Source organism: Misgurnus anguillicaudatus, chromosome 9 (genome assembly GCF_027580225.2).
Source record: "Misgurnus anguillicaudatus chromosome 9, ASM2758022v2, whole genome shotgun sequence".
Lineage (NCBI taxonomy): Eukaryota > Metazoa > Chordata > Actinopteri > Cypriniformes > Cobitidae > Misgurnus > Misgurnus anguillicaudatus.
The window spans coordinates 16,559,735-16,575,012 of NC_073345.2; the positions used below are offsets into that span (position 1 = coordinate 16,559,735).

The 15,278-nt window shown below is 40.3% G+C and overlaps 1 protein-coding gene across 11 annotated transcripts in view; it reads left to right on the forward strand.

Moving 5' to 3' along the window:
* The window catches only part of nrg2a (neuregulin 2a), a 106,895-nt gene that overhangs the window by 43,872 nt on the left and 47,745 nt on the right, over nt 1–15,278 (forward strand). For 10 of the 11 annotated variants that reach the window (XM_073871182.1, XM_055179194.2, XM_055179190.2 and 7 more), the window contains exon 2: nt 14,830–14,998. In XM_073871182.1, coding sequence (XP_073727283.1) covers nt 14,853–14,998 — 146 coding nt within the window. In that variant the 5' untranslated portion in view covers nt 14,830–14,852. Of the gene's footprint in view, nt 1–6,136; nt 7,128–14,829; nt 14,999–15,278 lie in introns of those variants that run through there. The other variant, XM_055179200.2, reaches the window with a different exon arrangement.

Below are 15,278 nucleotides of genomic sequence, written 5' to 3' on the forward strand. Positions count from 1 at the left end.
TTTCAAAAATGTTCAGTGCCTTCGAGAAAATGTTCTTCTTTAAATATATGAACATACAATATATCAAATGAAAGAAAAGATCATCTGTTTTAGAAAACAAAACCTAACTTCATTTGTTCTCTTTTTATCACCTCTCAAATATGAGTAGGTTTCTTCAAGGACTTTTGATAGAGATCAGATTCAGAGTGATTATCAAAACATACACGGAGTTCTTTCTGTTTGACCTAAAGGGTTGCTTCCGAGTTGTATAAGTTGGGTAAGAGCCCCACCTGGTGGATAATAGTGGAAACCTGGATTGCCGGAAAAACTTGTCATTGGCAGGGAAGCTTTTTTTTAATTAATTGGCGAGTTAACACGTCAATGGCGGGGAAAGAGTTAAGAAACAGGATTCCTCGGGATTACCCCTTATCAATTTTAATTTCGTCACTCAATGTATCTGCAGAGATTTTTTTCCTTTTTTATTTTTCTCTTTACAGTGTGCAGAACCGGTTTAGCGTCCACATTTTACCCCTGCCTCTGCAGTGCCTAGCCGTTCTACGACTGCCCTTGCTTCACCTCACAGTCAAGTCAACAGATGAGGGTTATATGCAAAGATCTGCATCCCTTACCTCCCACTCAGATCCACACACATATACACACTCACACAGAGACACTATGCCCTAGGAGAAGCGCGCTGATCTAAACAACCAGATGGGTGTTTAAAACCATTACGTCTCCAAAGATAAACTCACAGAGCTCGTGAAATGCCAGCGGTGTCTCCGGGCGGTATATATGTGTGATGGTGTGCAGGTACAGCGGGAGGCCGATGGCGGGGGGAGTTGGGCTGCACTTATCTGCTGTGATCTTGGAGGAAGTTTCTGGGCCCCCTCTGCAAATTGCCGAGATGGGGCCTGGTGAGGGTACGGGAATGGGAGAGATCCAGCCGAATCCGATCTACTGTAGGACTTTTAAGGGGGTGGCTCCACGTTCTCTTTATTTACTTTTAATGTCAGGCATCCCCACCCACTCGATCAGAGCAGCGAGTGCCTGGGGGCAACCAATGTTGAGAAACAGCAGATGCTTTGTTTAATGGAGGCAAAGATGAACGGAGAGAGGAGAGGAAGAGCACAGATGAGGGAAAACCCTATGACAGTGTCCCATTTTAGAGAAACATTTCCCATCTCCATATTGTTTTGATTTGAAAGAAAGATTATTTCACACCGCTGTCAATACAGCGAACGATCCATCCATATAAATGTAACTGTATGTCACAGCAGTCTTTCATTTCACCTTGAGCTGGAGGGCTTCGTGCTTCTTGCCAGGTGGGTGGTTCGCTGAAAAATAAAGCTGGTTTGTTGATACACCCAATTTCTCTTTTTGTTCTGCAACTCCTTGAAACAGCATATTGCAACATAGCACGGGTGGCATTGTATCCCGCCACGTCAGCTCCGCCCACTGGGAACATTCAATAGCTCTATGGTAAATGTGGTGTAACACTGCAGGGTAAATCTAACATTGGGGCCGGCTTGAATTTCAAAGAGGAACTAATCTTTTAAGGGATTTCCCCGTTGAATCAACAGCACTTGCTTGGCTGGCTCTGTATTTAGGTACCCACACTTCTGCATGCGTACATACACGCACATCGGTGCCAGAGAGGACGGCGTGCAAGTCGGATGGCAAGTCCCATCATGCACGGCATTAAGGGGAGGGTGTCCCACACCGGGTGCATGCAGCTTAGTGTCATTAAAAGTGACACATTCACTCACCACAAGGAGGTTGTCGTGAGGGATGTACTTCCACACAGGCGCACACACACACACTGTTTATGCCTATAACGTGGCCTTTGATGTTCTGGAGTGGAGGCACTGAATGGACAAACGTGTTGGGTCATGCCAGTTCCCACCCCCAACCCCCTACCACACACCAGATGAAGGATGACACAGCTCTGCGAAGGGTAGAAGCAGTCTGTGACTCACCCCGTGTACAGTATAATCCTCCATTTCCCTCGTCATGCTTTCATACTTCTCATCATTGATGTGCCACACACCAAACCATTCATATTGTTGAAACATTTCTTGGTCAAGGGAACGGCATTACGAAACATCTCTATTTTTGGGGCAGAGGCAGGTTCCTTGATCTTAGGAATTGTTTGTTTCAATGTGATGGACTCACATGATTTGAGATGTTTACAGAATGACATCATGTCGGACAGATGATGGCATCTGTGCTTTTGGGGCGATTTAGATGACGATATGCATTTTGTTTTGAGGAAGCCCTTATGAAGACACTTTTGATATTGTATCTGACATGGCTTATCTGAGCTTTGGTGCCTTGCTTAGAGGCACAACAATACCACATCTCATCATAAGGATTTGAACCCTTCACACTGTGCCGCCAGCATAGGTGTTATCAGGGCTTAGCACTCACTCTTGTGTAGTGAAATGTGTGGCAATCGTCTTATATATTAATTCTTCCAGTGTTTCTTCCTTGTTGTTATTTGGGAATTGCTATGCACGTGCCTCGGCATGATCTACTAATTGCTACTAAATGAGTGAAATCGAATCTGCACAAATGAATATTAAAAGGCAGTGTCATTCATTTCAATGTTAGCATGCCTTTGTTGGTAATTTAGACTTATTATAGGTTTCGACTTGTTAAGCCTGATGCACTCAAAGGAATAGTTCACACAAATATGAAAATGTATCTCATAATTTACCCTCATGCCATCCCAGATGTATACCAGACCTCCCTGAACATAAATGCATAATTTTATATGAAATGCCATCATGTTATATTCTTATATGTGGGTCAACATTGCAAAGCATCATGAAGCACACACTGTGCTAAATAGTACTAAAAACTTGTAATCATAGGGAAACCATTTTTAGTGCATTTTTAGCACTTCTGTAGAACCATAAATGGTGCTAAAGCGTGACTATAGCACCACTTATGGTATAGCACAATAAGGTTCTACACATGTGCTACACAGGTTCTACGTAAGTGATGTTTAGCACTAAAAATGGTTAATCTATGATTACAAGCCAGTTAACAATTTTTGGTGCTATTTAGCACTATTTTATTGGAGTGCATAGATCAATCACTAAAGTTATCCAAATGACTCCAGTACGGTAATAAATGTCTTCTGAAGCTAAACAATATGTTTATAAGAAAATTAATAATTTTTTCAGCTTATTTAACAATCAATACATCACGTTTCTATGGTGGCACATCAGTATGAATTTGGTGGCAGGTCTTTCATGAACCAGTACTCTAAATTATGCTGGGTTGTTTCAATGCAATGCTGCAGAATAAAAGTTTTTGTTTACATCATAGATGTGTGTGTACTGTGTATAATAATTATGTATTTATAAATACACACATATGCATGTATAATTATAAGAACAAAATTAATATAAATTATATATAAATATAAAAATGTAAATACACATATAAAATGATTTTATATATTTAAGAAATAATTTACAAAATGTGTGTGTGTGTTTATATTCATAATTATCATATACAGTACACACAGATATGATACAAATGAAGAGTTTTGTTGCAAAACGAGATAACTCCGTTTTAAAACATTTTGTCAAAACATGTTTATTATTATGTTATCATGTTTTTATTTTGTTTTATGGTGCTATAGCTGTATTTTTTAAGTTATGAAGGTTTGAATAAAAAAAACTGCAGTTGAATTGATATTAATTGGAATGCACAACCAAAAAATGAGATTTCTGAGAAAAAAAACGGAGTTATCTCGTTTAGCAACTAAACAATTAGTCGCGATTAATCGTTTTGCAGCCATAAAAATAACCCAGCAGAATTTATAGTGAGTACAAAATAGGGAATTTACATATTTGCGTGAACTACTCAAAATTTGGTAAATTTTACCCTGTTAAAGGAGCATTTCACCCGTAGAAACATTAATCTTTATTGAAAGTGCGTCATATTTGTAGTCAAAATGTAACATACATTTCGAATGTGGTGCCTATTTGACCGAGAAAAGGGGTGTTTGTAGTCTCACCCCCTCAACAAAAATATTGGACTTCCTTCTTTCAATGACGCAAAATGATGATTTTTACATCATTGAAAGAAGGAAGTGCAGCACTGAAATCTATATTTCTCCCATCTCAGGGGAAACTGAGAAAATGATGCAAGGCCATTCAAAAACATGACTGGGGTTCTAACGACACAAAGCTTAATGCAAATGGGTGAAGTGTCCCTTTAATTTAAGATTACAGCTTGTTAAGCCTGCACTCGTAAAATGGCTGGGTTATTTTTGACCGATAATGGGTAAATATCGGACAGAACACACTGCTGGGTTAAAACTGAGCCAATGCTGCGTTGTTTTAACCCAACTGTTGGGTTATTATACCCTATGGTTGCATAACAACAACCAAACATTGGGTCATGTTTAACCCAGCATGGGATAATATTTAACCCAGCATGTGTTCTGTCCAATATTAACCCATAATGGGTCAAAAATAATTAGCCATTTTTAGAGTATAGTGCAATTAACAATCCCCACGTAAAGCAGACAATAAATAGAATATATGTTTGTATACATTTTGTATTGATCATAGCAGCAGTAATGATGTGCGTTAGAATCGGGTATATATGAGAAGCTCAGATGCAAAAGCTGTTAACAGCCACCTCCATTAAAAATGAGATAATGATATTAACCAAATGCTCTCAGCACGTATCAAATACTTATCAGCTTAATCCTGACCTCAGGCCAATTAGAAATACTTGTTTGTTGGCAGAATCCATAAAACACCACAGCGATTATTTTTGGCAAAGTCCTCTAAGTGGTTGGAAGAAGAATTACATGAACGATGGACCCCTGTCAGATTTCAACAGTTGAGCTGCAAGAGTTTTTTACCTGGTAAAAGAAGTTTACAGAATACATTATCATATTTACTGAATTTTTGAGCCTTTTTTGAAGCGGAGATTTAAAAAATACAGTCAAATTGGTTTAATACCAATGAAATTACTAAAATGACATTTGCAAAAATAAGGCATTTCAGTTTCTGACTAATAACCTTTCATTGCCATTAAAGTGAAATGACTGAACTTAAACAGAAGAGATAAAAAATGCACTTTTGCATTTGAACTTGCATTTGAACTCTTCATATCTAGATACCAGTGGCGGCTCATCCGAGGGGCTCTAATTCAAAATAATTGTTCGGAGTGTCATGTTTGTGGTTTCTTTTTTCAAAATATGTGTTCTGCGCTCGAGAGATCCTGTGTGCATCCTGTGTTTTGTCAAAATAAGTGCCTGCTGCACACGCGTCAAACCCGTTTATGATAAAAGAGACGCTAACGTTTACAAAATACACGCAAGACACTCCCTTAACAGTAAACTCTGATTACGCATGAGATTATGCGAGTATCTGGCAAACGCGACTGTCTCTTTTATCATAAACCCTCTAGATGCGTCTGCAGCAGGCACTTATTTTGACAAGACACGTGATGCACATAGGATAGCTTGACGCGCAGAACACATATTTTGAAAAAAGGAACCACACACGACGAGCTACATACATGGTGTGACGAACTTCGCATTGAGCGTCCTATAAAAAGTGGTGGCTGGTTGAACGATGCTGTACAAACCAAGCAAAGTGTGACATATGGCAGTGGTCTGTTATATCCTGCAGCACTCAGGTGCACACGACAGCACATGATAGATGTGTGTTTGTTGTTTTGTCCCGCTGCACATTATATAACTCACCTGTGCATAGTATTTTCTAGAATAGTGATTTTTTTTATATAAATTCAGTTGGTCTATTAGTGCCCTTTTAAAGGTAATTTATTTCAACCCTGATGTCCTTTGAATCGTTTTTCTTGTGTTGCTTTTTGTGGAGTAGTGAAGATAAAGATAGAATGATGTTGACACTGTTACATGCAAAATTTATGATGCACTTTGATATTTTCATCTCAAAAATCATGTGACTGGCTTTCAGCCAACCAGCGCCCCAGGCTTTCAGATGGACCCTTTAAAACTGTCCATGTGGAAGTGCTAGATTTATTCCAGATTTATCCCCCTTTCTTTCTTGGTTGCTTTCTTTCTTTTTTACACCCATTCCTACAGCCTAATTTCTTTCCCTCCGTCCTTTATTTCTTTCTTCTGTCCTTTCATTCTGCCCTGTTGTTGATTCCAGCTGTACCTGCAGGAGAGACGTTAGAGGTGTAGCGGTGTGGCCTCATGTTTCCGTGCAAGCACGAGTGCTGGAGGGGAGTTTGGCAGGTCTCTCCGGGTTCCCATGCCGTGTTTGCGTGCTCACTGCTGGGATTCCTCACGACACTTTAGCAGGGAGAGACACTATCAGGGGCGTGTTGTGACTCGCTTACAGTACAGGATGGGAGACTGGGAGCAAATAGAGAGGCAGAGAAAACGGTAAAGAGGGACATTGGTATTGTAGACAGGACCGAAGGATTGTATCTGTGTCACGTTGTTAATAGGGGAGTGTACTGACTCAATTTTTTGCAGCTGCATCACTGAATGCTTTTGGAAGGAGAGCGTTTTGTTGGGTGTACATATGGGTGGTCAAGTAGAGATCAGCCGGGGATCAGCTTAAGGGATCAGTCGAAGAGTTGGATGCTGTTCTCTGCTATCCCGATGCCCTAAAACCAAAGAACAGTGGGAACAGTGATAAGGTGGAGGGAAGCAGGTAAGCTGGAAAGGCCTAAGTATTGAGTTGTCTCCAAGTACCAGCTCCAGGGCCTGGAAAAGAGTGCACTTATCTGAAAGAGCCAGGCAGGGAACAGTTAATTCCCTGACAGCAATGGGAAATGCCTCCTTTTGCTCCCTCCCTTGCTTCCCCTCCCCTCTCCCTCTCTCTCTCACTCTCTTTTCCACTGTCTTCCTCACTCTTCCCTCTCTCTCTCTCGCTGTAAGTAGGTGTTCCCTCCGTGATGTGAGAGTGTCTATATAGGAGACCGAACGCTCTGAAGTTCAGAAACGCAAGTGCGCCAATCACAAACTCCCCGTTGGACTATTTGTATTTTCTCACCATTGTGGATTTACATTTTTCCCTGTCGTTTTGGCACTGACACGATGTCAGAGGGTAGGAAGAAGGAACGGAACGGGAGAAAGAGGGGAGGAAAGAAAGGACGCAATAACAACAGAAATTCCACAGAAGGTAAATCAAAAACACGCAAGGTGTGTGAGAATGTGTGCTTGCGGAAGGAGGGGGTTCTGGGGTGTGTGGTGGGTGTGAGACATGTGAAACTATCTCTTCCCAAGTCTTGTCAAAGCTTGCTGCAACCGTTTGTCACACAGGTGGACCTCCAAAAGCAGTCAGCGTGTAGCAGCATATCTAGTCTTTGTGGCGTAGGTGCGTAATCGTTGCCTTAATGTGCGCTTTGCGTGCAAGCCTCCAATCGGCCTGCCGAGCACCGATAAACTCCTGCTTTGGTGATGTCGCCTTTTTCCAGCATTCCCACTGACCCCACTTACCTGAGTATTGTTGCTTAATGAGTTGCATTGTTGCGGGCTCCTGAAACTCTCAGTCGTGAAGGACTTTTCAAGAGTTGGGTATTTCTGCACGGCAGGGCGACCACCGTCGCCACGAAACGTTGGAAGCGTCACGGCTGAGATTTTCGTGAATTGGGGCTGGAGAGCGTGATTCAAAGATCTGCTCTGCTGCTTCTGCAAGTCGCGGCTTGTCGGTGCAGTCTGACCCTGAGGTCGAAGAGCGAGACGCAGTGGGAGAAAAAGACAAATCCCTCTTTGCATAGTCACGCACACCACTACGCTAGTATATGATGATTCACAGTTAGCCGCTGTCTTCTGTCTGTTCCAAGTCATTCCATAGCTCACTTGGGATCTGCACCAACAGAGCTCTCAGATTTCTCCAAAATTTGAACACTTGTGGTTTATAATGTGCTACCAGTGAGTGACAGCTTATGACAGATTATGGGTAATTTGAGTGTTTTTAGTTGCAACAAATGTATAAAACTCTCACCTCGCGCTTGGAAATCCAAATCAGCCCAGGAAATATCTGAACCGTTTGAGACTGTGTGAATTTATTGGGACACATTTTTGGAGTGAACGGAACACATTTTAGTAATAAAGTAATACATACAAGTCAACGTTGCAATCAATTTCTAAGAGTAGCTATTGGTAATGAGGTTATCTAATATGTGTAGGTTAGGGGAAAAATTAAATCAACCAAAAGAAATGTTGTCACTACAGTTACCTTCTGGTTAAGTAAAGTCTAGAACAATGAGAGGAGATCATAAACTTGTTATATGGACGGTGGCAGTTTACCTACCCAACAAGGGTACTTTAAGGGTATGTGAGACTCGCCTCTACTATATGAAACTCTTCAGTTAGCGGGTCACGACAAGGAGATACAGTATGTATAATTCTGCTGTCTTTCTCCAACACGCAAAAAACTTCCCCCTACCTTTCATTCATTTACAGACAAATCTTTGAATCTTTTTGTGTCTTATCCCTAAAGGGGGGTGTTCCCTGCCCTGTTGCCCTGAGGCTTGATTCGCGGGGGCTCTGAATGCAAGAGTATTGTATTCCCCCGGCACAACACACCTTTTATGTGGTTCTAATTTCTAGCTTTTGACACGCTTGGCCTCCCAGAACTAACACAGGTGTAATTTAACATAGGCTTGTGCAAGATATAACATTGTATAGGCTGTATTTTTCTCTTTTAACCGCGGTCTCTGATATACGTCACAAGTGTGCGTGTGTGTGGCATGTGTTACGAGGAACAGTGTCATACAGTGATGCTAATCACCTGTGCTGTGTCTAGAGAAACAAAGCGCAGCTGTGGAAAAAAAATGCGTGCCCGGGAGAAGTTTTATACAGTGTCTCATGAGACAGAAGACAGTTGTGTTTTTCTGGTTTGAGGTACACAACAACTTCTTGCTAAATTCGACCGAAGTCTGATGTCGCTCTGTTCTTACATAAAAGGCAAGATGCATAGAACAAATCGTAATGGTTGACCTACAAACCTAAGTAGTCACTAAATCAGATAATGCGAAGTGGTTAAGTCTGAGAAATGGCGTGCTTTACACTGTGATCTGTTTAAAAAAATAATCAAAAGAATTTTATATTATATACTCCTTTCTGGAAGTGATTGATTGTGTTAACATGCAGCTATATTTGGCATACGCACTGCGGTCCGATTGCCAAGACCACACATGGGTATAGATTTGTTTCACTGGGTCTAAGTAAATCATTTCTCTCAGAGTGATAAAGCACATTTTGGTTTATACACCCCGGGTTTATACTCGACGGAGATTTCCCGCTCAGTTTTGTGATAACGTGGCGTACGCTAAGCTTTGGATTTATTTAGTCTGTTAAATACATACGTGCGGCCAGATATGAACCGAATTCTTTCCACATTTTCCTTCCAAATTGATCCTCCTGATCATTTCCAATGTCATCTGTGAAGGAAAATAGGAAACGAGTACAATATGGGTTTCGAGTGATAAATATTACGTATTTGCATATCATGAATCATCTTTGATATCATAGTCATATGTTGACAGTTATCTGATAAGCAACGTGCGAGTGGCTGAATCACGTAGCTGAAAACAAGCACAACATCACCTCAGGCTATGATATCTTCCACTGTTCCTCAAAAACAGGCTTAGCTTTCCAGAACAATGCTAATGCGTGAATCCTGAATCTCATGTGTTATGGGTGGATCCGTAGAAACTGTAAATATATATATATCCCCATTCTAGGAAATATACTGGATATATGAGGGTGTATCCTCATGCAAGGAAGTTTCACATTGTTTATTTTCATGCCATTCATATAACTGAAGGAAGTGTTTTGGTTTCTTATGGAAAAATCGGATCAGGTGATTGATGAGTTCAGACAATATTTGGCACAAGAGTAAGCGCTGAGGTTAAGTCATTTTTTATTTAAATAAATTAATTCATATTTATTGCTTTGGAGTTACAAAGTTTTTTGCATTGAAACAGCAAAAAGCAAAACATTATGTAGCTATATTGCACAAGCCCTTTGCTGTATTTTCCCCAGTTGTACATTATTTCTTGATGAACCTGTTTTTATGTGACTATTTTTATACCAATTGCAGTTACAGTTGCAAGCTGTGATTTAGCTTAAGTTTCCACTCTGTTTATTTTTTTTGGACAATACTGTTATTTTATAAGCTTTCTCTTTGAAAAGATGCAACTGTACGCTTGATTGAAATCATCTAAAAAGGTAATTTAAAAGTCATTAAAATGAAATATTGTGAAAGCAACATGAAAGGGATTAATTTGACTCTCAATTGTATTTTTTAAAAAAGTTGGATTTTGGCATTACCAGCTTTCTCCCGAGCCCCTAAGGTGACATTGGAGTAAAAAAAGTTTAGTTTCATGTGCTCACCTTCATGTGCAGAATTTTTTTATGTTTAGTAATAAAAGAAAACACTAGTAAAACTAGTAAAAAGAAACACTTTTAAATCTATACCACTGACCGATGTTTACTTTAAAAGTATCTGAGCCAAACTCAGGTGAACTGTTGCTGTATTATCATACTACGGAGCCCCTAAGTGGACATGAAGCAAAAATTAAATAAAGTTTAGTTTCGCATGCGCACGTAAAGCTATCACGTGCGCACGTGAAGCTATCGCGTGCGCACATGAAGCTATCGTGTGCTCACGTGAAACTATCGCGTGCTCACGTGAAACTTTCGTGTGCGCACGTGAAACTTCCGCAAAACTAAACGCTGTAATTTCACGTGCGCACGCGAAAGTTTCACGTGAGCACGCGATAGTTTCACTAAACTTTATTTCATTTTTGCTCCATGTCCCCTTAGGGGCTCCGTAGCTTTCAGTAAAGAAAATTAGAATTATTATTATTATTTAGTATTGTTAATAAAATTAGATAGTCCTCAATGATCTAACCAATAAATGTAGACTATATAGATATAATAAAGTTTGATTGATATCATGCTGATTCTGTTAATCTTTTCTCCAGGCTTATCTTCCTCCATAAATACTCCTGCATAATTCAAATACTGTTAAAATAATACACCATGCTGGAGAAAAGTCAGTTGAAATATTTAAGTTTAGTTTTGCGTGCTCACGTGAAACTATCGCGCGCATGTGAAGGCGAAAGTTTCACGTGCGCACACAATAGTTTCACGTGTGCACACGATAGTTTCACGTGAGCACGTGAAACTAAACGCGTTAATTTCACGTGTGCATGCAAAAGTTTCACGTGAGCATGCGATAGTTTCGCGTGCGCACACGAAACTAAACTTTATTTAATTTTTGCTCCATGTCCCCTTAGAGGCTCTGTAGCTTTCAGTAAAGAAAATTAGAATTATTATTATTATTTATTATGTTAATAAAATCAAATAGTCCTCAATGATCTAACCAATAAATGTAGACTATATAAATATAATAAAGTTTGATTGATATCATGCTGATTCTGTTAATCTTTTCTCCAGGCTTATCTTCATCCATAAACACTCCTGCATAATTCAAATACTGTTAAAATAATACACCATGCTGGCGAAAAGTCCGTTGAAATATTTTCTCTTGTCACTCTCAACAAAAGAGCCGGAGCCAAGACGAGATCTTTTCTTCGGCATCACACGCAAACCTCCGGTACAATCCTGCGCTTTATTCTGACAGAGTTTTGGCCTGCGCTTTTTTTCTGGGAATACTCAAACCGTGTATCCAAACAAGATATGTGTCATAACATGAAAGTGAAAATAAATGCTCAGTTACTTGGAAGCACAAAAATGCAATTCGTGCCGTCGCTAGATAGCATGGTTTTTGCATTTTTCCATAACCCTTCCCTCTTTCCAAACTGCACAACGATTTAGCCAGCTTAAAGTGAGCTGCAGCAATGTCCCCCAGGTTATGTATTTCCAAGTCATTTCTGAATTACAAGCGGAGCCACCAGAAGACGGCAAAGGTGTCATGTGGGTCTCGTAAAAGTGTGACGGCTGTGTAAAAGCGCTAATGAAATATGCTACCTGAGGGGAAATATGGTGAAATAATCTGAAGGCTCAGGTAGCCTAACAATACGAATAACAACATCATACGCCACAGCTTTATCCACACACATTACTGTTAAATCATAAATAAACTTTAAGTGACCTGAAATAATGACTTTCCATCGCTGGCAATTATGATTGAAGGATAGCGGAAAAGCACTATTATTCTTAACATTTAGACGCGACGACACCTTCCATACCGTATCACGCACATCTGGCATTAGTTATGTTTTGGCATTTAAGTGTGATTTGACAGTTTTCAGCACCTAGTGTAGTTCTCCACAGATCTCTTTCTGAGTTTGAATAGCCTAGTTTGACTTTGTCACGGACTATGACTGAATACAGCTTTGGATTACTCTGGATTCATGGAAACATGGAGCATACAAATCAGACGCCCCACCCTTCTTATCTGAACACGGGCAAGTATCGCCCTGCATGTACAGATGCAACTCGGAACAAGATGCCTCATGTCAGTCATTCACCACAGAACCATCAAAGTACACATTATTACTGAAGTACGGCCTGTTGACCTCCTATTGGGCCTTTAATACTCTTTCAGCTTAGCCAGGCTTGTGCTACGGTATACGTTTGGCAGCTGGACTCCGTGTTACAGTGTCAGGCTTTGTACGAAATGCATTTGAAGTTTTTTGCGTGTGTTTTATAAATTTGCTTTGTTTGGGATTCCAACCCTTGACCTTGGCATTGCTCAATCGATGCCCTACCAGTTATAGCAATGGGATGCAGGAGGCGAGAAGGAGATACAAGCTAACATTCAGAGCTTTTGCTTACTCATACAGCAGATTGAAGATAAGTCCAATTTGCTTCGTAAAGGCTCAGACAATAAACGCTCACTTTTATTTTGATGCGGATTTCCGTAAAAATCGAATTTGTGCAAAGTGCGAGTTAAAGTTTGTTTTGCATTGAATGTTTGTTTCTGTATCAAATGTCTTGTTTTACTTCATTTACGGTTGTTGCAGACAGGACTTCAAATATACAGGGAGATGACATTAGTTAATATTTTTATAAAGTGACAGCAGTGAGCGTTAACTGGTGTAAAGCATAACTATATCGGTCACTTAGCAGGTTTTTGGAGACAATGCACATCGCTAGAGGCTGATATCCGAAACTTGAGACGCTATTAGACTGATGTGCCAAAGACTCTCAGCATCAGCACCAGAGCTGTGTGCAGCGTCGCTCAGCTCATTAAAGCAGGTGTTTGAATGAAACGGTCTCTTCTGAGACAGGAAAGTGGGACAAATATTCTGATTGTTTCATCAACCTCTGTCAAGATTTTAATTGATGTTAATGCTTGTGTGTTTTAGCTGTTTACCTTTTGATGACTGCCATCCTATTTAATTATATGTGAAGACTTTAAATTAGGTTTTGGCAGTGTGCGTTGTCCAATTAAGACGAGACAGCCTCGGCTAAACGGAGTTCCCTTTGGAAGGCACCTACTCCTGCCCCAGCCCTAGGGCGTCATGTGCCCTCCTTTTATTCAGGACGGTAATAGCATCGCCCAGTTCTGCCCCTCGGTCGTCCAACCGCAGCTCTTTGAAGCCGTGGGATTGCAGTGTCTGCATTAATCCCATTATGCGCTTCTTTAGAGAGCATGCACGGTAGCGTCTGGGCTTGTGGTAGCAACTTCTCCTCCGTTGTTTAAGTCCGTTGTTCAAGTCCGTTGTTCAAGTCCGTAATCCTCCATTTTGTTTGCGTTCAAAGTAGTTTCTAAGATCTGTTGTCGGCTAAATGACGATCTATAAAGCAGCTGTCGTATGTGGTTCTTCTTACATAATTTTAAAAGACTTGTTAAAGGCAAGCCAAGTCGCTCCGCCCTTTTCGATTATGCCAATAATGGTCCGAGAGAGTTTTAAGATGACATTTTCTTTGTAAACATGATTTTTTTTTGACATAGCTTTCACTGGATGAATCGCATTGCTTATCCTTTTGAAAAGCTAGTTTAGGAAAGCTGTGTGGCATCTGATTTTTAGATGCACTGTTAAAGAAATTCCTGGCATCAGTTTTCCAGTAACTTACTGTAGATTTAAATGTATGTTATTTACTGGCAACAGTTTGTTCAAAGATAAATAAACATTAAGACTTTGTTTTTCCAGGAAAAAGCTATAAAATAACAGCCTCATGCAAAACGTTTCTGGGAACCAGAATTAGAAAAAACTGATCAGTGAAGGTTAATGAGGATTTCTGGTTCTCACAATGCTTTGCATAAAGCTGTTTTTATCATTTTATTATGTAAAGACAAATACTTGTTAATGTTTACTGTTAATTTTTCTTTGAACGGACCAATAAATCTAAGGCGAATTGATGCCAATTCTATACTGTGTGGTCCAAGGTGGCATTAGCTGGTCCACAATGGTCAAACCAGTCGGATCAGATGCAATTTCATTGTCGCTGGTTCACGGTGGTCTACCAGCTACCACCCGGCTAACATGGATAGCAACTAAACGTTGCATTACTGTTTATGAAAGTCGAGATTATGAAAGTGAACAGCAGCACAAATGCAAAGCTTTGATATGTGCTGTATAAATGTGCTGCATTGATCTGAGACGGCAGAGAAAAATGCCCTGCTAGTGTCTCTGGTGACATCATCTGGCCAGCTAAGAGACTTCTGGATTTTTCTTCTCTTTCTCTCCTCCTATATAACTGCATCAACCACAGGGCAACATGTTGGTATTGATGCTGGTGAAAAAGCATGTCGTTATTGTGACTAATGTCTTCAAACGTTATTGCGAAAATCCCGAGCACGCTTCTCATCTTCGATTGACTCATACGCGTCCCAGACTCATTGACCTAAGGTTGCGGTCTCACAGTGTAAACTAATATTTTTCCTTTTGTTTCTTTAGCTGCTGTTCCTACACTGAGGGCTATGAAGAGTCCTGTGTTTGTGGGCGAGGGACGCAAACTGATCGTAAAGTGCGAGGCCTCTGGCAACCCCACCCCAGAGTACAAGTGGTACAAAGATGGCGCTGAGCTAAAAAAGAGCAAAGAGATCAGAATCGGAAGGAAGGGCAAGTGAGTGAACACTGAAACACTACAACAGCAAGTTTATAAAAATATTGTGACCTTCACACAAGACAAGAAATGCATACTTTGGGCAGTCTAGACTCTGCCCTTTCTCTTTTAATTAAAGTGAAGGGTTTGAGCATGCATGCCTATTATATTGTTAAAGCAATACCTATTAATGAACACTTACCCACTTTCATGTACCAAAATAAAAAGAACTGTAAAGATACTGTATATTTTAGCCCCTATGGTTACAGACACCATATCCAAAAGGAACAAAAAGGATGCA